A 26,412-nucleotide genomic window follows, 5' to 3' on the forward strand; every position below is an offset into this window, starting at 1 on the left:
AAAGAGCCACACATACGGTTGAGCAAAGTCATGCTCAGAAATCATAAATGGACAAAAGGACCCCCTACATCTGATTATATGTACAGTGGTGCCCCGTAAGACGAAATTAATTCGTTCTGCGAGTGCTGTCGTATAGCGAAAATTTCGTCTTGCGAAGCACCAACGGGGGAAGAGCAGTTTGACGAAAAAAAGAAGAAAAAATCGGCAATTTTTTCGTCTTGCAAGGCAAGCCCATAGGAAAATTCGTCTTGTGAGGCAGCCTTCCACTAGCGAATGCCTTTCGTCTAGCGAGTTTTTCGTCTAGAAAGGCATTCGTCTAGCGGGGCACCACTGTATATTATTAGTGAATGTTCTCATAAAACCATCAGTAAAGTAATTCAGTAGTGTTCATTATGTGGAAAATTGAAGGATAAAAATTGTGTTATATCATATATTAATTTATAGCACACTAGTATGATCCATTCTTCCTACATTTTGTTCTGGAAAGGCAGTATGATTGATTATGAATCAATGAGACTGTTTCAGCTACCTGCCTGGCAAAACTACTCTTTAGGTGATAACTTTAGTTGGTGTATCTGCTGGGAGTTAAGGTCTCTTTCTTTCTCAAAATACAATGCATAAATCTGCAATATTACATAGTGTGCATGAAACATATGTTGGCAGAAATGTAATTTAAGTTTATTTTGTGTAATTAAGAGATACAAAAAAATAGATCAACATACTTTCATGAAAGTATTCATTAGACAGAACTGTGCAAACTGACACACTAATGTGCAATAGGAAATAAATAAATAAATAAATAAATAAATAAATAAATGATGGTAGTGCTATCACATTTAGTCCAGCATGGCAAGGAAACACAGCTGGAAAAATAACATGCACTGTACTTTATACAAAAAACCAAAATTGTGTGCCTATTGGGTACATATTCAGATAAAGTAGTAGACTACTTAGGAATTTATTATGTAAGAACATGAAAATTTTGTAAGATAAGAATCCTGTTTGCCATATCCTGTTTGCCATACAATAATATAGCAATGGTTCATAAGTGGAATAATTCATCAATTACTTTACATTTAATACTTCTTCATGGAAGTACTGCAGTAGCTAATTAAAATATATATTTCAATGCTGTTAGTGATGGAAACTCCAGGAGATAAGTCTGTCTTGAACCCAAGAACAAGATTTATGACTAAAAGCAAAATAAGAGCAAGTATGGATTTAAGTGTTGAAAGGTTATTTTTAGAAAGTGTATGCAGACATTAATAAATGTAGTGACAGGAAGAGGCTGAATGGATCCCATAACTCTGATTTAACAAAAGATGGCACATTTGCTGTACCTTATATTGTGACCTAAATAAAAGTAGCTTAAATAGGAAAACTAGCATAAACAGAAAGCCCATAGGAGAACAGAAATGTAAGTAACTAACAGACTATCATACCAAAAGCTAATTCTCTCATTGAGCATCAACTCAATCATAGTCACTGTTCTAGATGCTATACTAGAATGTATCAATTTGCCTAAAAATAAGACATATAAAAGTACTGTAGCAGCTTTTGTAGCATAAGGCACATAAATGTTATTAAAATCAAATTTCAAAATAAATGAATTTAGGATTCAGGTTCTAATCATTCACATTCCACTAATAAAATGAACCAAGCTTACGTCCAATTGCAGTATGTATAACTAAGCATATGTTTCTTTAAAATGTATCCTCCTCTGCCTCCTCCTCCTCATTGATTTGTAATCAGTTTCTAAGCAACTCTCTCAAGGCATTTTACACCTAAGAGTATTAAAAATAGTTAAAAACACAAAAACGGCAAATATGTTTAAAACGAGATTAAAATGCTAACATAGCAAACACTCATGGTAAAGACCAATTTTTAATGCTGGGAAGGCCTGCCAGAACAAAAATGCCGCTAATGGTTTAAAAAAACTGCAGATAGTGGGCCCTGTTGTATCTCAACAGTAATGCTATTTTATACAATGGAGAGGCTGCACTAAAAGCCCTGCTCCAAGTTACTGCAGAACAGGCTTCTGAGATCTTTGGAATTTGCAGAAAAATTGTTCCACCCACCACAGCAATCTGCTTGATCTACTAATGCACAACAAGTATCAGAAATATGTGATATACCCATCCTGAAGGAATGTTAGAATTTTCCAGTATTACTCTGTTGCTGCAGTGCAGGATTAACAAGGGAGAGATGGGTGAAAAAATATTCTGAATATGGACATGAATATCACAGTTGTGCTATAAGACTGCATTATGATATGATAGAACAAGCTGTATTTCCTCTGATCCGGCCAATTATAATGTGGTGCTATCACATTTCAACAATCAGTAAATACTATAAAATGTGGGGTGGGATTCAATTAATGAGTCCCATTGGAGTATGTGCACAACAGAAATTTAATAAATAAAATACAATACTGTGGGAAGCATTGTTTTTGTTTGTTACTATGCTGTGCTATGAATTTTGTGTTTCTATATTGTAAACTGCCCTGTGATCCTCAGATGAAGTGCGGCATAGAAATTTAATAAAATAAATCAATAAATTTCAGTTCAGTTCAGGGGAATTCTTGCCTAAACAGGTGTCTTCATGAGCCGGAGAACTGCCATCACTGATTGGGCCTCTTGTATTTCAGCAGGGAGGGCTTTCCACACTAGTGCCACCAGTGAAAAGCCTGGCTTCTGTGTTACCACAAGCTGATAATCATTGTTGTTTAGTTGTTTAGTCATGTCCGACTCTTCGTGACCCCATGGACCAGAGCACGCCAGGCACTCCTGTCTTCTACTGCCTCCCACAGTTTGGTCAGATTCATGTTCGTAGCTTTGAGAACACTGTCCAACCATCTCATCCTCTGTCGTCCCCTTCTCCTTGTGCCCTCCATCTTTCCCAACATCAGGGTCTTTTCCAGGGAGTCTTCTCTTCTCATGAGGTGGCCAAAGTATTGGAGCCTCAGCTTCAGGATCTGTCCTTCCAGTGAGCACTCAGGGCTGATTTCCTTAAGAATGGATAGGTTGGATCTTCTTGCAGTCCATGGGACTCTCAAGAGTCTCCTCCAGCACCATAATTCAAAAGCATCAATTCTTCGGCGATCAGTCTTCTTTATGGTCCAGCTCTCACTTCCATACATTACTACTGGGAAAACCATAGCTTTAACTATACAGACCTTTGTCGGCAAGGTGGTGTCTCTGCTTTTTAAGATGCTCTCTAGGTTTGTCATTGCTTTTCTCCCAAGAAGCAGGCGTCTTCTAATTTCTTGACTGCTGTCATCATCTGCAGTGATCATGGAACCCAAGAAAGTAAAATCTCTCACTGCCTCCATTTCTTCCCCTTCTATTGGCCAGGCGGTGATGGGACCAGTGGCCATGATCTTAGTTTTTTTTATGTTGAGCTTCAGACCATATTTTGTGCTCTCCTCTTTCACCCTCATTAAAAGGTTCTTTAATTCCTCCTCACTTTCTGCCATCAAGGTTGTATCACCAGCATATCTGAGGTTGTTGATATTTCTTCCAGCAATCTTAATTCCGGCTTGGGATTCATCCAGTCTAGCCTTTTGCATGATGAATTCTGCATATACGTTAAATAAGTAGGGAAACAATATACTCCTTTCCCAATTTTGAACCAATCAGTTATTCCATATGAGGATAATCATTAGGCTGTGGCAAAACTAACTGGGTTACATTAACCGATGATAGTACCCTACCAAGCAGTGATGAGGAAGATCGTTTTTCAGGTAACATGGTCCAGAGTCTTTTAGGACATTGCACGCAAGTAGCAGAACCTTAAAACTGGCTTGATGGCCACTAGTGTGATAAGGAGCACCACTTACCACACGAGCTGCAATATTCTGTGCCAGCTGCAGTAATCCAGACATGAGGTTATCAATGCATGTGTCACAGTGGCCAACTTAACACTGTCCAATAAAGGGCACAGTTGACACACCAGCTGAAGCTGATGATAGGTGCTCTTTGCCACAGAGGCCACCTGGGCCTCAATGGACAACGATGGCTCCAAGAGTTCCCCTAAACTGCATACCTGTGCTTTCAGAGGGAGTGCAATCCCATCTAGAACAGGCAGACTCAGCAGTGATCAAATCTGGGAAGGTCTTACCCAGAGTGTCTCTGTCTTAGCAGGATTCAGTACTCAGTAACCCTATATTCTTCTAGGTTGGAGTGAAGAACACAAAACACATTAGCCTGCTTGTGGAAATGATGGCCATCAGGAAAGCAATTGTGAATATGAGCAGCTGCAGATTCCAAGTAGTTTCACAAAGTTCTGGTAAGATACACGCAGGTCTCGCTTCCTGAACACAATTTGTTCCTTGGAAATTGTTCATTAGGCAAGAGTTTGCATAACGGGTTGTCAATTACTATTGATCCCTATGGGAAAATTTCTAATACATTTATGACCATGGAATTTTGACCCCAGAAAGCAGAACAACAGAAAAAATGTTTTCTGATTTGTCTGATCACTCCCCCACTCCTCTTCTGTTCCTTAGAAGGCAACGTGCCAACCACATAAAATCATGCATCAAAAGCAAAATTTTCAATATACCAATTAAAAACCAGATATCAATGCACAAATCCTTCCATCTGTAAAATCCAATATCTAGGGCAGTATTTTCAGGTACTGCTGAAAGCTAACTAATGATGGTACCAGACTAAGCTCAAGAAAAGGATGTTTTGCAACCAGGGTACTGCCACTGAGATGGTCCTTTCAGGGTCCTGGTATCCTGGTCCTGATGTTGGTATAACTAAAAGGACCTCCCCATTAGATCTAAGCTCGGGGCAGGACAGTCACACCTTCAGAGAGCTTGGTTCTATGACTTGTAGGGCAGTGTTTTTCAACCACTGTTCCGCAGCACACTAGTGTGCCGCGATATGTTGCCTGGTGTGCCGTGGGAAAAATTGAAAAATTACTTTATATATAGTCAATATAGGCAAAGAGTTAATTTTTTAAACATTTTCTAATGGTGGTGTGCCTCGTGATTTTTTTCATGAAACAAGTGTGCCTTTGGCCAAAAAAGGTTGAAAAACACTGTTGTAGGGTATTAAATGTTGGAGTCAGCCCTGTGAATTTAGCTCAGTAGCTGTGGTATTGCACAGTCAATTGCTGGCGGTATCAGAGGCCATTGAAAAAAATGTGGGGAATTAGTTGTGTTGCCCCCTTCCTGACACAAGTTATCAATCAGAGCAACCAAAGTCATGTTGGTGCCTAAAATGGTCTAGATAAAATCTATCCCAATTCTCTCAAGTACCTTGTCTGAAAATGGGTATTTGTGACCAGGTGATAGTTGTTATGCACATTTGTGTTCAGAGAGGGCTTACTGAGGAGGAGGTCCAATGGTTTAAAGCTATAATAATTTCCCTGGAATTGTCCTCAGAGGATATGGACAGAAGATATGTCAGTCCACCTGCACAATACAGCTGCCTGCCCCCAGGATATTGTTATGTGCTTCCACCATTTTTTAATAAAAAAGATAAGATCTGGAAGGTTTTGATGAATGTTGAAAGACTAATAATCCCGTCATGGTCTTGCAGGATTTATCATTGGACACTGAAAAAATGAAGGGAACTTTGCCCCATAACACTCAAATGGCAAGGTGCAGGAATAAGATGCTATTGGGCTTTACCCATTAGTTTAGTAGTAACCAAAGGAAACACATCACTCTCAGCCACCACCCTCAAAGAAGCCATAACAACTATTAACATAAGAACTATTAACAACTCTAGAACAGGAATGTCCACCTGAGGTTACTGATTTTTTGGAGAGCAAACAAGTGAGCCCATTTGTGAAGATGACCCAGGTCAGGAGCCCATGCGAGAGCTAAGGAAAGCCATCAACAATCAAAAAGAAGAATGGGACATGGAACAAGCAGCACTGCACATATTTCAGAAAGTTTAGTATATTCTCAAATGCCCAGAAAATTAACAGGAACAAAGGCAGAACTAATACAAGGCTACAATGCTGTTTCAAAGAGAAAAGGACTCCTTTTCTACAGAACCAATAGCAATTGGACTGGAATGATACGAAAATATAAACATCTGGAAGGTACCTTGGATTTTGGGCATGACGTTTAAAATAAAATGTATACTTTAATGTACCCTATCATTTAAAATAAGCTTGTTTTTTATGCTTATGGTTTACTCTATACCCACAGTGGTACTGGAGTGCCCTCTACTGTTGAAAGAGGACACACACCTTGATGTATGTTTTAAAGGTTTTAGGTTAAAATTATAAGGTGTTTTTTTTTCAAAGTTGTAATATAAGTAGATTTATTATAAAAATAACCAAACTGCCCAATAAGAGCAAAAATATGGAAGGTTTAGATTGGTGAAAGGCACTATTGATTATTTGCTAAAACGAGTACAAGTATTAATGTAGTTACTTTAAAAGTGAAGGAGTTGGGAGATCCAATAAAACAGGCCAGAATGACAACTTATTTGTTCAAATGGATCCACATACAGCCATTTTGCAATAAATCCATAAAATAGATGAAAAAATGCAGTGCTTATACAGTCATAGGTGAGCCAAAGGTTCTTCGTGAGCAGCTCCAATAAATTAATACATTCATGATTTAATTGGAAAATATTTAGAAATCACATCTGCTACAATTAGGATAAATAATACAAATTCACAAAAATGTCCACTCAGCTGCAGGACAAAACATCGTTGTCGATTATCACCTTTACTATTTGCTCTAATTATAGAACCCCTGAAATTATGCCAATTCTGGCAGGAAAGGGTATAACTATCAATGGAAGGGAATACATTTTGGGACGATATTGTTTTATGCACACCAGGCCTGGTTAATGCTGGAAAGTTATTGAGTATAGACAGCGGTGGAGGAAGCCGTTCAGGCGCCTAGGGTGGCGTGCCCAGGGGTGGGGCGAGCTGTCCATAGGGGCGGGGTGCACTGCGGGGCCTCCAGAGTCTGCCTGCCTCCTCCCACTCAGCCGCCCTACAGCTGGAGGAAGGCAGCGGGCTGACCGTTTGGGCAGTGTGGAGCCTGCACGCGCCCAGGCCACAGCGTCTCTCCCAGGAGAGATGCGTGGCTTGGGAGCACTGCAGGCCCTGCGGTGAGTGCCGCCCAGTATTTTGTCACTCCCTCAGGGGTGACACCTGGGGTGCACTGCACCCACCGCACCCCCCTTCCTCCACCCCTGAGTATAGAACTGGATACCTTAATGTCTCTGGACTTAAGGTAATTTTTCAAAAATTGGTGGTAATGTTCTTTCAAACTCCCCTGCAACTTTAAGAAACCTTCTCCAAAATAATACAAATCCCAATAGCTAGAAATAGCTTAAGATACTTAGGTTACCCATTCAGGTTATCCATAATTGAAACAAATTATAGCAAAGTATAGAAAACAATAAATATGGATATACAATGTTGGAGCAACATGATATTTTCTATTATGTATCAACTGGCTGCAACTAAAAACGATGCTTGTTCCAAAATTAACGTACTTTTTAAATTTCAAACATTACCAGTTTGGATTCCACCAGCCCAGATGTCCAAATGGCAAAAAACAAAACAAATTCCTACTTAAATCAGGCAGACCATGTATTTAAAATACCTTTGCTGTACCCTCAACCAACTGTTGAAGGATGAGGACTCCTAAATTTAAACAGCTATTACAACACATGTCAACTTAGCAACATGACAGACCTAATGTCTGGCAAGAAGGGAACTCCATGGAGCCCATTAGAGAACACTGGCTTAGTAATCCATTCACACTTACAACTTTCAAAATTTGGACAAAATGGGCAAAGTTTTTGATTCCAGGCCTCTCACCCATTATTCCATTACTGTTCTACACAGTTTTCCAAAAAATAAATAAATAAACAAAGAGCCTATAATAGAGACTTGTGGAATGAAAATCAATTCTATTATTTGAAAGATTTTTTACATAGATGGGATTACCATTAATGTTGCGGAGTTTCCCAGCACTTACCCCAGGTGAGGCCAGGGCACAGAAGGTGAACATAACCCACCACACCAGCCCAGCCCTTGCTGCTGATGCAGCCAGGCCTGTGTGTGAGAGGGGCACGGAGGGTTCATGGAACCTGTGTGCCAGCTCAACCCTAACCACTGAAGTCAAGCAGGGCTGCACTGCACCACCTGCCCGCCCACTCAGGGAAGAGTCCAGCTGGCTGACATGGCTCTTGGTGGTTGAGTCTCCCCAATGCTGGACAGTCGGCCATTCAGCGAGGGGGCTGGGGATGTGACAGTGAGGCCAGGCCGGGCTCTGGGGCCCACAGACCCCCGGCAGCAGGCAGGGTGGGATGGGGATCCCCGTGTGGGAGTGCCTGGCTCACACTCCCTAAAAATCATGTGCCCAGGGCTACAACCTGCCCCCCCCCAATGCTAGGCCCCTGCATTAATGAGCTGCAAATTCATTTGGGAAATGTTCAAATATCATGACTATTAGGCTACCAATTAAGGTCCTTTTAAACAAATTGTCAGGTTAAAAGTGAAGCCATAAGACAATCAGCAAAATATGAAAAAATAATAGTGGAAGAAGGGTTAATATCTTATTTGTATAAATCTATTATAGATGTTCAATTTTTCTTGCAGCAAAATTTGAAGCAAAATTTGAGAAGGTGGTGGGAACTAAATTGAGATTTAGAAATTGTAAAAGAGGCATGGAAAACACTGTGGACAAAAGTGCTGTACAAATCCCTATTGGCAACCACCTGAGAAGGAGTTCTTAAAATTGTGTATTGGCTGGTTTTTAAGACCTAGGTGCCTAGTTTATATAAAGCCAAACAGTTCTCCGCTGTGTTAGGGAGAATGTCCCACTACAGGGACATATTAATGGATGTGGTGAGAGTGTCCAAAAATAGCAAAGATCTGGAAAAAAATTATTTACAGAAATAACTTTGAAAACAAGGCATAGTCCCCATGACTCCAGGACTCTCTCTACTTAACGTGTATAGTCTTGATATGTTGTAAATTAAAAAGAAAGAGCTCATAACACATATATTAACCACTGCAATAACTATTGCTAGAACACAGAAATCATTGCAATTATTAACTATGGACCAATGGTATAATGCAATTTGGCAAACAGCATTACTGGAAAAACTGACCTAAAAAAAAAAAAGTAGTGAGAGGCCAAAAGAAACACGACAATTTTTACATAGTCTGGTGTGACTTTATTGATTACACAAATAATGAGGCATATGGTAGAACAGTACCCATAGCACAGTCTGGTGTGCATGAAGTACATATTTTATTTTATTTTCCCTTCTTCCTCCCTCCCCCTTCTTATAAATTCTAATTGTTATTGATATAAAATACCTTTTTACTTATGGTCACCAATCTAAGCAGTACACATTACTATACATCATTTCATATATGTAATAATTTTGGTATATACACCTTGACCCAACATTGTCAATATATTCAGAAATGTTGATCTGAGTGTTTATTGTAGTTTTATTTTTTAATTATGTTATGTAATTGCTGCATGTCATATGCTCTAATGTAAACAAAGATATATCTCAATGCAACCATGTTAAACAGTTCAAGGGTAAAGGAGACAATGGCGTGTTTGAATGATGTAGGGAAGGAACCACAGGAAAGAGAAGATGATTGTATGGCATAGAGGAGAAATAAGGTTGGGGTAGTACCAGTCAGAAGATGGGAAGTAATTGGACTGGAGAGGCACACAAAGAGGTGAAATGAGGACAACAGGGTAGCTGACTCATCAAGTGAAACAGGGAATAAAAATGAAACAGTTAATAAAGGTGTATGAGGGACCACTGCAGCTTCCCAATAAATGTACAGTCAGTAGCAAGGGCTTCTTAAACATACTTATTAGCATACATGTGTATTGCATATGCTAAAAAAAATTAAAATGCCATGTTAAATTTTAATGGGTAAATGACTTCTGTTGCAAGCACACATAGCGGTGAATTCCTGATACAGGTTACTCTGCATGGAGACTTAGCCATAACAGCAATACTCTCACGATGTGCTTGTTTTGAAAGAGGATTGTGAGTGTGCTGCTGTAATAATGTGATGTAAGTTCAAAGAAAATTCAGAATATTTTTCCAAAATAAAATATTGGCATAAGATTTATAATGGTGTGTACCCTCTACGGTTTTGTACTCATTGAAGAGTCTCCTCAATGAGTGGCCTATCAGCTTGGGGAAAGTGTAAAAATGACTGAGGGGACCAGGACAAGTTTTGCAAGGATAAAGACAAGCCATTTTTCTTACGGTTGGAAAACCGTTCAGCAAAATAATTTCTAGTTTCTCCCCAATCAAATTTCAGTGGAAGTAAAAGAGATTTTTAGCAGATTACCACAGACTAATAATAATGTTTCCTGATTCACTCTACTTTTCTTTGGCAAGACTTAATCCCTTTACTATTTACAAATCATATTATTACATAACACAGCAAGTGCATATCAAGTAAAATGGTATTTTACTGCTTCCTGCTATATATAATTAAATCTATTTCCATTACAAACAGACCTACATGAGAATCATTATAAATTGTTCTCAAGGCTATTAGCAATCAAATAAGTACCTCAGCAATGTAGCCCAGAGGAAAGAGATCAGAACACCTAACGCACTCTATATGTACCCAACAAACTCTCTCTTTTTTCTGCAACATTAAGAAATATATTCCAAAACTAGTGGTGCTCATTACAGTGGGAACTTGGAAATAAATAAAAATAATAAATAGTATGCAATATTCAAAGTGTTTAACATTTATTGTCTTGCAATAATCACTTCAGAGCTATATTGGTTTGCATGTTGCTTGTGTACATGAACTTTCCCCCCAATTTGATTAGAATGTTATTTTAAGCTATGCATTGGGGCTGAGCAACAATACAGTGATTTGCCTATAGTCACCCAGAAAACGTTATGCTAGGACCCAACATTTTACACTCAAACCTACTGTTTATAGCTCAGTGGTTTTGAAGTTATGTTCCAAGGAACAATGGGATTCTCCAGAAGCTTATCTGAGTTTCCTCAATGAAGTAGCTAATGACAGAAAATATCTCTAGAAAGCAGCTTGTTCATTTCTACCAATTTGTGCATGCAGTTCATGCAGAATAACAGTGAGCCCCAACAGGCCTGTGCAAAGGCCAGGTGAACTGAGTGTGCACCCTAAAACGTTTTTCAGAATTCTCCACAAGATACAACAGTTCTTTAGTATATGTGCCTGAGTTCCTTGAAAGACAAGTTAACATGGAATATTCCCTAAAGCTAGAAAGTTAGAAAACCATTCCTCTAGCCATGTACCATATTAGTTCTTCACAGCCATATCAGATAATATTGTACATTTCTACTGTTTCAATCAAATTCTAAGACCTGACAAGGGAATAGGGTAAATCCAATTACCACTTTCCTTCAGTAACTGATAGAAAATGGATTGGGGACCTGTAGACAAAGCTTATACAAATTACCACAAAAAAGGGAAAAAAATGGAAGAGCAAGGTAAAATAGAGTGGAGAGTGAGCAAAACAATAGCTATAAATCTAGTAAAATATTGAAAGATGTTTTGTTTTTTAAATACTTGTACCCTTATTTTCTGTCCTGGCAATGAGACACCTACTTTCTACTACAAAAAATAATATAGCTGAACAATAATGGTTAACAGCGTAAAAGACAAGGATGTCTTCAGGTCTGCTAAAGTCTTGTCTATGGCTGGATACACGTGAATTCCATGAAGCAGAATTTAGATTAGGGGTGTGAGCTGGCATGGGAAAGCATGGAGAAGTAGGAGTTTTTAGCATCTAACAAAATGTGTATGCATAACTTCAATCAGCAGCATATTACACAAGGCAGGTCTCGCTTATTAAAAGTATGTATAATCCAACCTTCATGTACAGATACCAAGGTATAACCCACAAAATATTGGAGGGTATGCTATAACCTCCTCCTGTAGGAGCCATCATAGTCTCTAAGAAATTCAGAATGGAGAAGGAGCACAAGGATAATTAAACAGAAAACATAAGGAGTGGTTAGTGCCAGGGAAAGTGGGGCTGGAGTGTGACTCAGGAGAGGAGGGCAGTGATTTGTGAGGCCAGGGAAGCTTTAGAGCTGGAGGGTGGAGCACAGGATGGGCCAAAAAAGAGAGGAAGGGGCAGATCAGACAAGTGAAGGGCTGGATGCTTCCCCACGCTCTCCTGCAGCCCTGTCTCCCAGAACCAGAAGTGAATAGAAGAGGGAAGAGCAGAGTAGTCTCCGATTGTGTGCATGCAGCCCATCAGGGGAAAGTTCATAAACTGGTGGAGGGGAAGTGATCCCCTGTTGCTGCAACTGCTTCATAAAGCACAGACTTGGGAATAGCTGCCTAGACTTTAGACTGGTGTAGGTGGGTATTCAGAGCCATAGAAACGACTGTTAAGTGTCAGCTTGACAATAAAGAGTTAACTATCTGTCATGCACATTTCTTTGGCTGGTGAGTGTCCTTGACAGCACATTTCAAACTAGCTTGAAATTCTGTTTTGCAATCCTGGTTTTGAGGACAAGTGCAAACCAACGTGTGGGTGAACTAGCAATCTATGGTTTACCACAATCTAAGAAGCAACAAACAAAGCAGAAAGTAAAGAGAAGAGAGAGAAGAAGGCAGGTTTCATTCCTGAGGCACCAAATCATGGTTGGGCATTATGGGCAAACTGACTTTAAAGTTGAACACAAGCAGGAAAAAAGGGAGACAAATTAAACACAGGCAGAATGCAATAAACACAAAGAAGAAGAGAGCAACAATGCAAATGTAAAAAAGCAAACAATGCACACATAATATAGACATATTTAAATATAAACATATTTAAAGCCCTAAACGGCCTTGGTCCTGTATACCTGAAGGAGCATCTCCACCCCCATCGTTCAGCCCGGACACTGAGATCCAGCGCCGAGGGCCTTCTGGCAGGTCCCTCACTGCGAGAAGCAAAGCTACAGGGAACCAGGCAGAGGGCCTTCTTGGTAGTGGCGCCCGCCCTGTGGAACACCCTCCCATCAGAGGTCAAAGAGATAAACAACTACCTCACATTTAGAAAATACCTGAAGGCAGCCCTGTTTAGGGAAGTTTTTAATCTGTGATATTCTAATGTATTTTAATATTTGTTAGAAGCCGCCAGAGTGGCTGGGGAGACCAGCTACATGGGCGGGGTACAAATAATAATAATATATTATTATTATTATTATTATTATTATTATTATTATTATTATTATTATTTTCAAAATTCAAAATAAGCAACGAAGAGATGAAAACAAATATGATTCTCTGGTAAAATATCTTTTGAGGAGGAGAAATGATGAGAAAAATTCAGAAGCTCTAAAGAAAGTTCTTTTGTTGTGTGACTTAGCCAGCAGTCAAAAAGAAACCGACAGAGCCCTGGTCCTGCCCTTGTGCCATGCAGGGGCAAAGGATTTAAGGGCCTCGGGCTATTCTGAGCACTGGAATTTCAAAAATGGCATCTGTGCAGGTAGAGATCTCATTTACTAACTGCCCAAAGACCACAAATAAGAACCAAATTAATTCATTGGAGGTTTTTAAGCAGAGGTTGGATGGTCATATGTCATGTATGATTTGGTTGACATTCCTGCATTACAGAGGACTAGAGAAGATGACCTCTGGGGTCCCTTCCAACTCTAAAATTCTATTAGTCTACATTATTCAGAGTCCTTTTGGAAATTCATTTCACAATTAAATTACAGGCTCCCACGGGTTTCAAAATTGCAACCAGCCTGGCATACAACCTAAATAGGTTCTAAAGTATTCAGAATACCATACTGTATCTGAGAAAACTGGCTTGTGGCAACTAACAAAACGCAATACACTAAAGTCCTGGTTATTTTTAAAAGAAGAGCATTGAATATTGATACACTGAGAAACGAACTATTTTATGTGCTTGTTTAATTTGTGTGGTTCTTCCCACACTGGAGTATCAAAGTGACTAACAACAGTAATAATTTTAAAAGTACAATAGATAAAAAGTCAATTTTAAAAACAACACACTCAAAGTTAATCCACAAAAATCAATCACAGTACCTTCACACCCTCTCATTAGTAAATCCCAGAATCAATGCTTTTCTGAACATAATACTTGCAGGGGTTCTTTGTCTTTTCTACATTCTCTCCCTCTCTTGTTTTTAAATTTTAATTTACTGGATTCTGCCTATGCAGCAAATATATTATTGAACACTGATACAAATATATTATGCTGCTAAATTTGACACAAAAATGTTAGCATAATAGAAAAATGAGTGATCTCCAAGCAATGCATCTAGAATGAGAGTAATATAAGATAGATAAATATTTAAAGAGCATTTGTGCCCTTACAGGTATAATTCCTAAATGACCCAACTTGTTCAGAAGTTAAAATAAATCTTACGAACAATTTTTCCATCTCTGCAGCACTTACTGCTAGTCACAACTTTTGGTCGTACTGAATACATTATTTTTCCTCAACTTTTTGTCTTTATTTTCCATCCTGATTTTTTTTAACAAAGCAAGAATATACAGCTAAATCTAGAAATGACACTCACAAGAAAGGCTGGTAGATCATGGGAACTTTAATTACAAGTAGTTAACCTCTGGTTTAAAAATCCATCAAAATTATATTTCTACAAGTGGGACCTAAACAAAGCTTTGCCCTGGGCAACAGTGGAAGAGATTTTCTCACTATCCTCCTGGCACAGACAAAAGGCATGGAAATTTCTCTCATTAACAGCCAGTCTTTGCCAGTATCATGAGGCAGATTGCCAACTCTCTCTCTTGCCAGGCTGTCTGAGTCTGGGTGCCAGCAAAGTGACACAGATGGCACTCTAAGCATAGCGGTAAACCTTTCCCTTTTTTGCGGGAAATTCCCTTATTATAGCATTGGGAAACAGCAGGGAGGGTTGACAGCTATGACTCTAAGTGGCATGTATGATGAAATTGACTTTGTTCTTACGCATTGCCTCCTCTCTTGTGTTTGCTCTCAACTGTTAAACTGTAGCTTGTGCTATGAGTGGACAACTCAGCAGCCCCACCCCCTCCTTGCCTTCACATTGACTTCCTGCTCCATCCACCCTTTACAGGTGAGTATATACTGTGTTTCTCCTAAAATAAGCCATAGCCATAAAATAAGCCATAGCAGGATTTCTATGCATTTGCGAAATATAAGCCGTTCCTCAAAAATAAGCCATACCCCGAAAATAAGCCATAGTGACGTGGCACCTCCCATTAAAACAGCCTGGAGAGGCGTGGCTATGCAGCGTACCGATGTGACGCAGTTAAAATAAGACATCCCCTGAAAATAAGCCATACTGTGTTTTGTTGAGGAAAAAAAATATAAGACGGTGTCTTATTTTAGGAGAAACACGGTATATGCATGGTTTTCCTTTATCTGTTTTTGATAGGTTAATCCCTACTTGGTGGTTGTTTTAATTAAATATTTTATTTTTTTCATACCTTCTGGGAAAAATCAATATATGTCACCCAATGAAACAGCAACCTCAATTCTGTTTGTGGGTGTTCCCAATTCACCTCAACCTGGTCAACACAGGGCCCCAGAGAATGATTAAAAAGCAATACTGAAACTAAAAACACCATAAACTATTCTGAGAGCTTGCCATCCAAATACTTCTGTTTTAGATTGTGATAGCTCCATTGCGTATATGCCATCCACTTCTCAAGGAATAAATCAATTGCTTCCAAATTCAAGTGATGCTTATCTTCAGGGCGGAAGCTTTTAACCTCAAGCCAACCTTTTTTTTAATAGTTGTTTTAACGAATGATGATAAAAGATTGATAAAAGTACAGCAATACACCATGAATAAAATACTAGTGTCTTTAGACTATTTGAAGTGTAACAAAGTAAATCATACTATTATGGAGATTAATCCTGTCTCTGCTCACTGCCCCCACAAGCACACACTACACGAGGCACTACTTCTGACAGCTGGTATGGAGTGAAATCAAAACAAAAGTTCTAGTCTTTCTGATGGAAGAGTCATTATTAATACACAGAGCATATATTCTCCAAGGTCCTGCTAACATATAAAGCCACCCTTATGGTATTCATGGATGCATGGTACAATCCTACATTACTGGGAGCAGAAATATTAAGGATGTGATCATACAAATTTATCCACCTGATTGGTATCTTCCCTCCCAAAAGGACTCCAGCAGCATAGGAAAGATTTGTCTTGCTGGTCTAGCCGCACAGTCTCTTTATTCATATTCACATATGGCCCTGCAGTGTGGGGCTGTAACTCACAGAAGCAGCTCTCATACTACTGACTGCATGCGAAAGGGACCTAACATTGCCAGGATCAAGAAAATCAACTGCTTGAATATCCCTAACATTAATGAACACAAGGAAAGATAGTTTCCTCACTATGGCCTTGTACCAAAGTAGATTAAAGGAAAAGAGTAGAAGCAGGGTCACAGTGGCCTCATAGTATAGTTAAAGATTCCTGTGGGAGTAATCTTAAGGAAGAAAAAACTGCAAAAATGGGTGGAATAGGAGTAGACTGTCATAAATCCTCCTTGGCAAATCAAAGCACACATTGTGGGGCTGGTGCACCTTCTTTGGTAACTATCCACAACTCCCTAGGGAGGCCTGCTTTATACTGTACTCTGAAAACAACTTCCCTAGAATAATCTCCGTGTCCCTGTTAGACATATGTCAGCAAGTGACACAACCGAGAAAACAGGAACACCGTAAAGTAGCCTGCACACAAATACAAGCCTCCTTATGGCACTGAAGTAAAATCAATTGTTTGCTTTTGAACTATTTAATACAGGTCTCTTTTTTGTTGTTTATTTTAGAAATGCAATGGAATTTTATATTATATCAAATTCCTTCTGAGGCATCACATATAGAAGAACATTATTGGTATTTTCAAAAGGCAGATGGCTTTAAAGATAAAACTCTCTCACCTCTGGTGTGACATCCCTTGGCGCAAACCCTGTTCCTCCAGTAGTTAAAATCAAGTTAAGCTCCTTTTCATCACACCAGTCTATCAATGTCTCCTGGGGGGAAAACACACACACACAAAGAAATATGTTATCAGATTTTCATGTTCATAAATAAATAAATGATAGAGCAAATTCAAACTGTGCACTTTATTTTATGAAGAACTGCATTGCCTTTAATATTGATAGTAAACTTCATTTAAAGCACTGATATTAATAGATGTGGAGGAAATTTAAAATAAATTTAAAATACCAATCGTTTCCAGTTCCAAAAATATATCAAGTGTAGGTTGATATCTAATAGAATACAATTGCTCATCCTGTTTTGTCACTCCTTTCTCCCAAGAAGCAGCCTAAACTTTTGGTTTACAAAATACCAAAGTTCCCAACCCTGAAAACACAAATAAAACTTTTTAGTATTAGCAATTGACCATCCTGATCATAGGAAATAAATATTAGTAACACAGTCCTTGAATTTCTAAACAGATATGTATTTTCAAGAGCCCATAAATTCTAGAATTGCATGACACATGAAAATGTAGAAACCCTGCACATGAAACTTCATATTTGTTCACACGCAACTCTTTTTGCCATTCCTTCTTACTTTACTCTCTTTTGCCATCTTCCAACTTCAAAACACAGGCAATAAGGTACTTAAAGCATGAGCCTCTATTGTGATTATATTGCTCTGTAAAGTGCTGTTTATTTTGATGGCTTTATATAAAGAATAATAGCAAATTTGCCACCCTAGAAATAGCACTTCAGTACAAAGGACTGAATCAATCCTTCAATGGAAAAAAATACATAGTTGAGAAACAAATTTATGTTGGAATTCATCCAAAAAAATGTACTACTCTGTTCAGTTTTTTTTCCTACCAGGAAGCAAAAGGTACAGTAATCTTAGCAGATGTGTCCTAAGGTTATCACTAGTAAGCCCGCAACTTACATGGGGGTTACATTCCTGCGATCACACCTAAAGCCAAAATCACATACAGTGGTACCTCGCAAGACGAATGCCTCGCACAACGAAAAACTCGCTAGACGAAAAGCATTCGCTAACGAAAGGGTGACTCGCAAGACGAATTTTTCTATGGCCGTGCTTCGCAAGACGAAAATTTCAATGCATTCCTATGGGAATTAAATTCCTATGCATTCCTATGCATTCCTATGGTCATGCTTCGCAAGACGAATTTTTCGCAATACGAAACGACTCGCAGAACTGTATTGTCAAAACACACTGGGTTCAATGGTGGATGGGACTGCCAAAGTCTTTTTTTTCCTAGAGCAAAATAAATATTCAGTAGAGTGATCTGAATATTGCCAGACATTGATTATTATAATCAGACTATCTCGGTTTAGGAGGGCCCACAGTCTACATGCGTAAGCAAACTTTTTCAGCAGGGAGCTGGTCCACAATCCCTCAGACCTTGTGGGGGGCCGGACTATATTTTGAAAAAAAAATATGAATGAATTCCTATGCTCCAGAAATAACCCAGAGATGCATTTTAAATAAAAGCACACATTCTACTCATGTAAAAACACACTGATTCCCGGACCATCCGCAGGCCGCATTTAGAAGGTGATTGGGCAGCATCTGGGCCCTGGGCCTTAGTTTGGGGACCCCTGGTCTACATACTAGCCAAACTTTATTGAGGGCCGGGGTGCATAAATGGGAGCAGCATATTGGGGGGAAGTGAGATCAGTGTGATCCTTCCTCAATCCACATCCTAGAGCTATACAGCATTCTTTCCCCATGAGTTTAATACACTGTTTAGAGGGGCATGACCCTGACAAAGGCTAACGATTCTGGCATAAATTGGGGAAACAAGAGGAATTCCCTCCTGTGGTATGTACAATCAAACCCACCTTCCTCTTGTATCAGGCCTTATTTCTATTAGCTTTCCATTATTGATACTGGTCTGGAGTTTTAAAATGGTTATTTCTCTCTGTGTTTTATCTTTGGTAGTCTGGATTAGGATATTTACATGCTGCTATTTTGTTAACATTTTACAACATATTTTTTTACATTACTTTTAATTAATGTTTGTTTACATTAAATTTATATAAGGTTGATTCTGTTGTCAGCCACTTTGTGGAGGGTTGTGTCTGGGAAAAAAATGTGATATAATATAATGATTTAATAAGAAACATCAGCATTAACCACTTCTACATTAGTAGATACACCAAAGTACTGATCTTGCTATACATAGACAATTTATTTCATAATTTTTTTAAAGGTACATTTATTAAAACAAACATCACAGAAATTGTAAAAACTTTAGATCCCTTACTAGGAATTTGATTTTCAACCAATTAAAATTAAATAAATTAAATGATGACTTATTGCCAGTTATTTTTCTCAGCAGGGTTGCAAGCATCTGATATACAGCCCTATGATTATTCCCAGATCATTTTAGGCTAAAACAGCAATTACAGATTACAATGTAAGAAAATAGGTCTAAGATTCAAGAATAGCTTACAGCTAGACGTTAACCAGAATTTCTTTACTCAGGAATTTGAATTGGCCATTTGTCAATGTTTCAAAGAAATGAAACTGAAGATTGCTCAGTTGCTACTGAGGCAACAAATAAAATGGTTACTTGTCATTAAATTAGTAACAGCTGTAGATAGTTTAAAATTCAAATCAACAGGGAGACTTCAATAATTGGGGCCTCAAGAGTTAACAGTACCATCACTTACATGAAACACAAAAGTTAACTGTCTACAAATGAAAGGTAGTGAAGTGAACATGTTCTGCTCTGCATACCAATAGCGTCATCTCAATCAAAGCAACACACGCTAACTCCATGAAAATACAACATATTATGATCAAATAATAATTATAACTGCTAAAGAAAATGAACAATCAACAACACCCATGTTAAATGACCCATGTCTAAGAAGACGAAAATGATTTTCTATATACCTTTTTAAAAATGTTCTTTATACACACACAAGCCCACACACCCTAAATTTTACTTGAAGCGAATTCTTCAAGGTGCTTTAGTAAAAAGCTAACATGTAACCATATAAAAATAATTTAATAATTTTGGTGTACGGTTTTTCAAGAAATGAATACAATTAAGAATTGTTATATTATTCCTTTTCCCCAGTTTGCATTGCTATCTATTTTTGTCTCATTTCTAGAGTCCTAAACTAAGTTATTATTTCTTTCTGGTATTCCAAAGTTTTGGAACATGCTTGACCCATAAACTACACATTTGCAGGTTTGATTTTATTACACATGTCAATAAGGAAGAACATAGTTCGTTCCCTCCCTTTGCTTTTCAGTGGATTTAGTTAATTCAATGATATATAATATTGTTATTCAGTAAGATTCATCTCACCCACAGAAATTAGTTGCTAAGTTGCTGGGTGAAGGGTCCTCCCCACCCCTCAGTTAAACCTCACTGTGAGCTTAATGGAAGCGGGCAGGTGCTTCATGCCTCCCTCCCCCCGCCTTCATTAAACAGTTTGCCTGGGCTGGGCTGGTGTTCCTCATGTTGCAGTTGGCATGGGTGCCTATTAGCAGCCAGAAAACTGCAGAGTGTGATGACATTTTACACTCTTACGTATACAGGAAGATTGTGCATATAAGAATTAAGAGTGTTAAAGGGAAACACATTCTGAAGGTTTTTGTCAAGCTGCACACATGAAGATACAGCAGTCTTGGTACTAAGTAACATGAAATTTGCATCATTGTAATTTTAATATGGGCAACCAAAATCAGTGTCCTCAGCTATTCCTGTTGTGTTTGAATCAGACACCAAGTGGCGCTTTCATCTATGAACGGACTATTCCTGCATAGAAACAAATTTCCTTGCGCAAAACATGAGTCATTTTTAGAACTGTGAAAACTCATGGAAATCCCTCAGGGCTACAGAGTGTGCATATACACACTCACACTCATAACACTGAAAGAAAGAGACACACAGAGCAACCTTTAAAAGAATACCAAGCTATTTATGTGCCTTCAAAAGGCTCCTTTTAGTAGTGATGAGCCCACATCATTTTCGTAACATCTGACTACCTCTTTTTATTCTACAGGATAAAAGTACTTCTAACAGCCCAATCCTCTGTGTCCTTCCTTTAAATCAAGTTCCACGGTATTGCATTTGGCTTTACTGCTGGTAAGTTATCATTCAACTCATTTAAAGCTATTTAAAATCGCCCCACTTAATAGTACTTCAAGTTTTGAAAGGTGAACCAATAACATTATGTTTGTGTGTAGTCAAAATATCTCAGTAGCATTTGAATCAATACAGCATTTGCTCAGCATTCAGAAGCCCACAGGTTCCATCCCCGGCATCTCCAGGTAGGTTTAGGAGAGAACCTTGTATGGAGACCTGCTGCCTGACCATGTAAACAGTTCTGAGATAGATGGACCAACGGTCTGACTTAATATAAGGCAGTTTCCTATGTTTCTATAGTTGCATTTATACAAAGAATATCTGAGCACCGTGATTCTGTAAAAATAATAATACACCTGGTACTAAAAGAATTCAAAGTGATCAATCAAGTTCATTGGAAAACATTTTATCCTCTTAGTTCAGTGCTTACGATTTCATTGTCAGCTAGAAAAGATTTAGAGCATGTTCACTTATGCACAGACTTAATTTGATTTCTCTACACATCCTGAAGAACTGAAAAGCACAGCAATGCTGCATAAGGGGCTTTGTAGACACTGCCAATCAGAAGTGACTGCAAAGCCCCTTTTTGCCAAGCCTCGCCTTTACCTGCCCTGTACCTGCCATAAATGGCACCAGTAATAGGATAGGTGGACATGACTTGCACAAATAGCCTTGTGGACCAAATGGAGAGGCTTGATGCATCAAATTTAGAACACAGACTGGAGGTTCCCAGCCCCTGAATAAAAGCAACCAACACTGTCCTTAGCAGAGCTGAGGTGCTCTGTTAAGACATATCTATGAAGCCCAAATGTGCTACCGAGATACATGGAGGTGTATCAGGGTTTTGGTTTGTTTTAACTGGATTGGGGGGCAGGGTGGCTAAGGAGACCCCAAATCCCAAAACACAGCCCAGTGAGGATTGAGCATCTTCAGTGGCCACAAAATGCAGAGTGTATATTGGGGTAAAGCGGGATGGAATGGATTATTTTGAAAGAATGGACCTGAGCAATCTAACAGATGAGTCATTACATCTGTGAAGACCTTTTCATGTGTAAAATAGCCTTTCCTGACAATAAACAGGGAAGAAGCTTCTCATGTTTGCATTGTTATTTAACTCTACTCCACATTTTTAATAGGATAAAACCAGCCCTTCAAAATCTCTGTACTGTTATTTGTAGCCCAAAAGCAGGGAACCTCAGGCCTCTCTTCTGGCGCTTGAGACTCTTCCCATCTTCTGGAGTGCTTTTGTCTGTTTAGAATGTGTCCTCGAAATGTGACAATGTTTCTTGCTTGCTTGAATGGAGAGATAAGTTTATAAACCTGCATCACTAGACTGTAGTCTACAGTATAAAGTTACAACCCACACCTGTTGCTTGCCCACTTTCGCCTGCTCATTCCTGGCATGCAGTCAGGTTCCCCACCCCTGTCCAAATGGAACATTAAATTAATTAAAACAGGTGGCTTTCAAAATGCTGGGTGAAGATAGTAAACTATCAAAAGAAAAAAAGCTTTTTAGAAACGTCAGTAAAATTAGTAAAAGCAAAAGCAGCTACAATTAGTAAGACCATATATCTTCAATCTCAGTTTTTGAGGTTGCTTCCCTGGGCTCCTGTGAGAGGAAGAGTGGGATATAACTTTAACAAACAAACAAATCTTTTCCTCCAAACAACAGTCTCTATGTGATGCAATATAATCCAATTAAAAAAACCTTTATGAGCTTCATACAGCTCATACACTCAAAAGCATACACTGGGTATGTGTACACCAAAGTAACTCCATCTTGAACCTGATTTATCTGAAAGGTTACTGAAGGTTGTTTTAAAAGTTTAATGAAAGAGTCCATCCCCCGTCCCTACCACCAAATATTGTAAGCTTTGCAAAAAGGAGTTCAGTTAACATCTGTACCAAAGATGCTTCTTTTACTGTGTAGGTGTTATCTTCAGAATTACCACTGAGATCACTAATTATCTTAATTCTCTCTGATTTATGTGAGTTCATTTGAATTTGTGTGGGTGATGACAACTTTAGGATTATATCTTAGACCTGCTCTTTACCTCAGTGGGTAAAAATACCCTTTCCAAGATCACCAGTTCCTTGATCTTCAAAAGCAACTCCACGGGAATGCTAACTTGTTAAACCACCATCACATTTTTCCAGTGCCACTTCCCAATATCCAATGCCCTACACCTCATAAAAGCTTAACATGGGGACATAAGAAGGCCCATCTAATCCAGCATTATGTTTTTACAGTGGCAAATCAGATACCTATGAAAGCCCATAATAGGCATGAGCATAATAGGCCTCCCCTTCCAACAGCTGCTTGTAAGAAAGATGTGAAGCTACAGGGAACCAGACAGGGGGCTTCGTGGTAGCGGTGCCCTCCCTGTGGCACACCCTCCCTTCAGATGTCAAGAAGATAAATAATTACATAAATTTTAGAAGACATCTGAAGACAGCCCTTTATCAGGAGGCGTTTAATGTTTGATGTTTTTATTATGTTTTTAGATATGCTATAAGCTGCCCAGTGTGACTGGGGAAACCCAGACAGATGGGCGGAGTAAAAATATTATTATTATTATTATTATAGGGCACAAAACTTGCCTTCGGTTAGGGAGTGACCAAGATCACGTTGACTCCTCCCTGACCAGAACCGGAACACCGAGAGATTTTCCTCCGTAGAAACTTGATCCTGGCTAAGAACCTTTAACTACTGGCTTCATATAAACCTAAACCCTTCTGGCCTTCCACCCTTAGTGTTACAAGACTCTCACAAAAGTATGTGGTCCAAATCAGTGCATCAAAAACTTCTCACCTGCGGTCTCCACCCACATCAGCTCCTAACGATGGGCCACACTAGGGCAAAGAGCCTAATTGGTCAGCATCTAAAGGACCTTGAGCAACAAAATAATCTGGTGATTATAAAGAAACACTGTCCTTGGTACGCCTTCTTTTCACCTTCCCAGTTTGATTCCTTGCCATCTTATTTGCACAAATTAACCATTCCAAAATTCAGACACGCCTTCACGCTAGCTAGACTGGATGTACTGCCCTCAGCAGTACTCGAGGGCAGATTTCAAAAGATCCCAATCGAAAAAAGACTCTGCCCCTGTGGAAACGGCAACTTGGAAGCAGTGGACCATGTCCTCCTGCCATGCTCCCTCTATAAAGATCTGAGGTCCGAATTTATTACTCCACTCTTACTCACTATCCCAGGCCGTCCATCTGCGAATACGTTGTTCTTTCTCTTATCTGATCAAAATGAGCTGACAACAACAAACGTTGCTAGATTTATTGAGGACACAATGAGATTAAGGGCCACTATTTGAACAACAATCATAACCATTTGATCGATCTTTTTACCCACTGTTGTTTTTAACCGTACATTGTGTATCTTTTGTTGCAATGGCTGCTGGCTATGCGAATAAAGATTATTATTATTATTATTATTATTATTATTAGGAGCGGGTGATGCTGTGGTCTGAACCTCTGAGCCTCTTGGGCTTGCTGATCGGAAGATTGGCAGTTTGAATCCCTGCAACGGGGTGAGCTCCAGTTGCTCTGTCCCAGCTCCTGCCAACCTAGCAGTTCGAAAGCACAACAGTGTAAGTAGATAAAATAGGTACCACTGCAGCGGGAAGGTAAATGGCGTTTCCGTGTGCTCTCACTTCCATCACGGTGTTCCGTTGTGCCAGAAGCAGTTTAGTCATACTGGCCACATGACTCAGAAAGCTGCCTGTGGACAAACGCTGGCTCCCTCGGCCTAAAAGCGAGATGAGCACCGCAACCCCATAGTTACCTTTGACTGGACTTAACCATCCAGGGGTCGTTTACCTTTACCTTTTTTACCTATTATTATTATTATTATTATTATTATTATTATTAAGCCTAATAGGTTAAGAAGTCAAATAATTCAAGTTAGGAATTAGCTTATTGTTATGTTTCTTCTCCAGTCTTCTATTTCGCATGTGCTGCTTCTTGAGTTTTACAATGCTATAAATTTGATTCTACACTTTATGAAGCTGTATTGTGTGCTAATAAAGTTTTGCACAATATTTGTACTTTGTGTCTCCATTGAAAATTAAACAATTTAATTGGACAGAGGTGCAAACTGGGGAATTACTTGCCTTTATCACCTAAACTTAATTAGGCCAATTTGCCAAGAACAAACTACTAGGGGGAACGTCTAAATTCTCCATGGGCATACTCAAGCCTTTCAATGTACCTAACAATGATCTCACAGGATCATGATCTCACAGCCATGATTAAATGTTAAATTTTCTGATTGGCATTTTCTGATCACACAAGTTAAAAAGTATTGCGATCCAATACATGTATATTCTGAACTAAGCACTGTGTCATGGTCCATCCAGATAAGGAAGACACATGTCAGATATAGTTAATTCTTTATTGGAAACAGGAACACTTTCATTGCTTCCACAGTGCTCTGGATACACATGCTAACACACTTCTAGCCTGTAGGGAGCTTTCCACAGATCTGGGCCAAAAGAGCAGTTGCAGCAATAGTGGGGCCCCTCCCTTCCTCCTTTGATGGACTGTGTGCTGACAACCTGAGACTTCTCCTGCATGGAAGTTGTCACTGCTCTTCCCTTTTCAAGCCCCTCCTGGTTCTAGGAGACAGTAAGGAGGGGGAAGGTGGGGAATCTACTGACCTGTCCCTCACATAAACCGTCCCTTCCTCCTCCTCCTCCACCTCCAACTGCCCCGACTCTCCCTTCTCCCCTGGCTCCTGCCTTGCAGGTGGTGTTACACCACCATAAATCATTGATTCCCTCTCCTGGGTCACTCCCCTGGTCCCCTGCCTCCATCACACACTCTTTGGAGCCCTGTCAGTCCCTGACATACCACTGAGTTCCAACAGAACTTACTCCCAGGTATGTGCATATATGATTTCAGCCTAAAAAATTAAACTCAGTTGGTGCTGCACCTTTATTGAACTCTGATGACTCACTGGCAGTATTTCTTCTTTGCACTTCTCAAGGATGGTCAATCACATCATTTCTAAAACCCTACTGGTAATCCAAAGATACAAACAGACAAAATACTGCCACAGAAAATCAAATCAGACTATGGTAGAGCTTTCCCTCATATTTGTGAATATCCCAAAAAGAACAAACACTAATTCAGTGCCCTGTCTGAAAGTGTGGGGAGGCTTTGGAGGACACTTTTTATTTCATAAACTGAAATTTGTACATGAAATTTTTGCAGCTATAAAATATTTCTCCTCTAATATACAAACATGGGGAAATCAGGGAAGAGAACAAATGAGAAATTCTATTTATCTCCCATTTGGATTAAGGAATAATTGCAAAACTCTATGGTG

General features: G+C 39.2%; 1 protein-coding gene across 23 annotated transcripts in view; it reads right to left on the bottom strand.

Annotated features, from left to right (window-relative positions):
* The window catches only part of GPHN (gephyrin), a 235,191-nt gene that overhangs the window by 134,971 nt on the left and 73,808 nt on the right, over positions 1-26,412 (bottom strand). For all 23 annotated transcript variants that reach the window (XM_033147666.1, XM_033147695.1, XM_033147633.1 and 20 more), the window contains one exon: positions 16,906-16,998. In XM_033147666.1, coding sequence (XP_033003557.1) covers positions 16,906-16,998 — 93 coding nt within the window. The remainder of the gene's footprint in view (positions 1-16,905; positions 16,999-26,412) is intronic.

Source organism: Lacerta agilis, chromosome 1, assembly GCF_009819535.1.
Source record: "Lacerta agilis isolate rLacAgi1 chromosome 1, rLacAgi1.pri, whole genome shotgun sequence".
Taxonomy (NCBI): Eukaryota; Metazoa; Chordata; class Lepidosauria; order Squamata; family Lacertidae; genus Lacerta; species Lacerta agilis.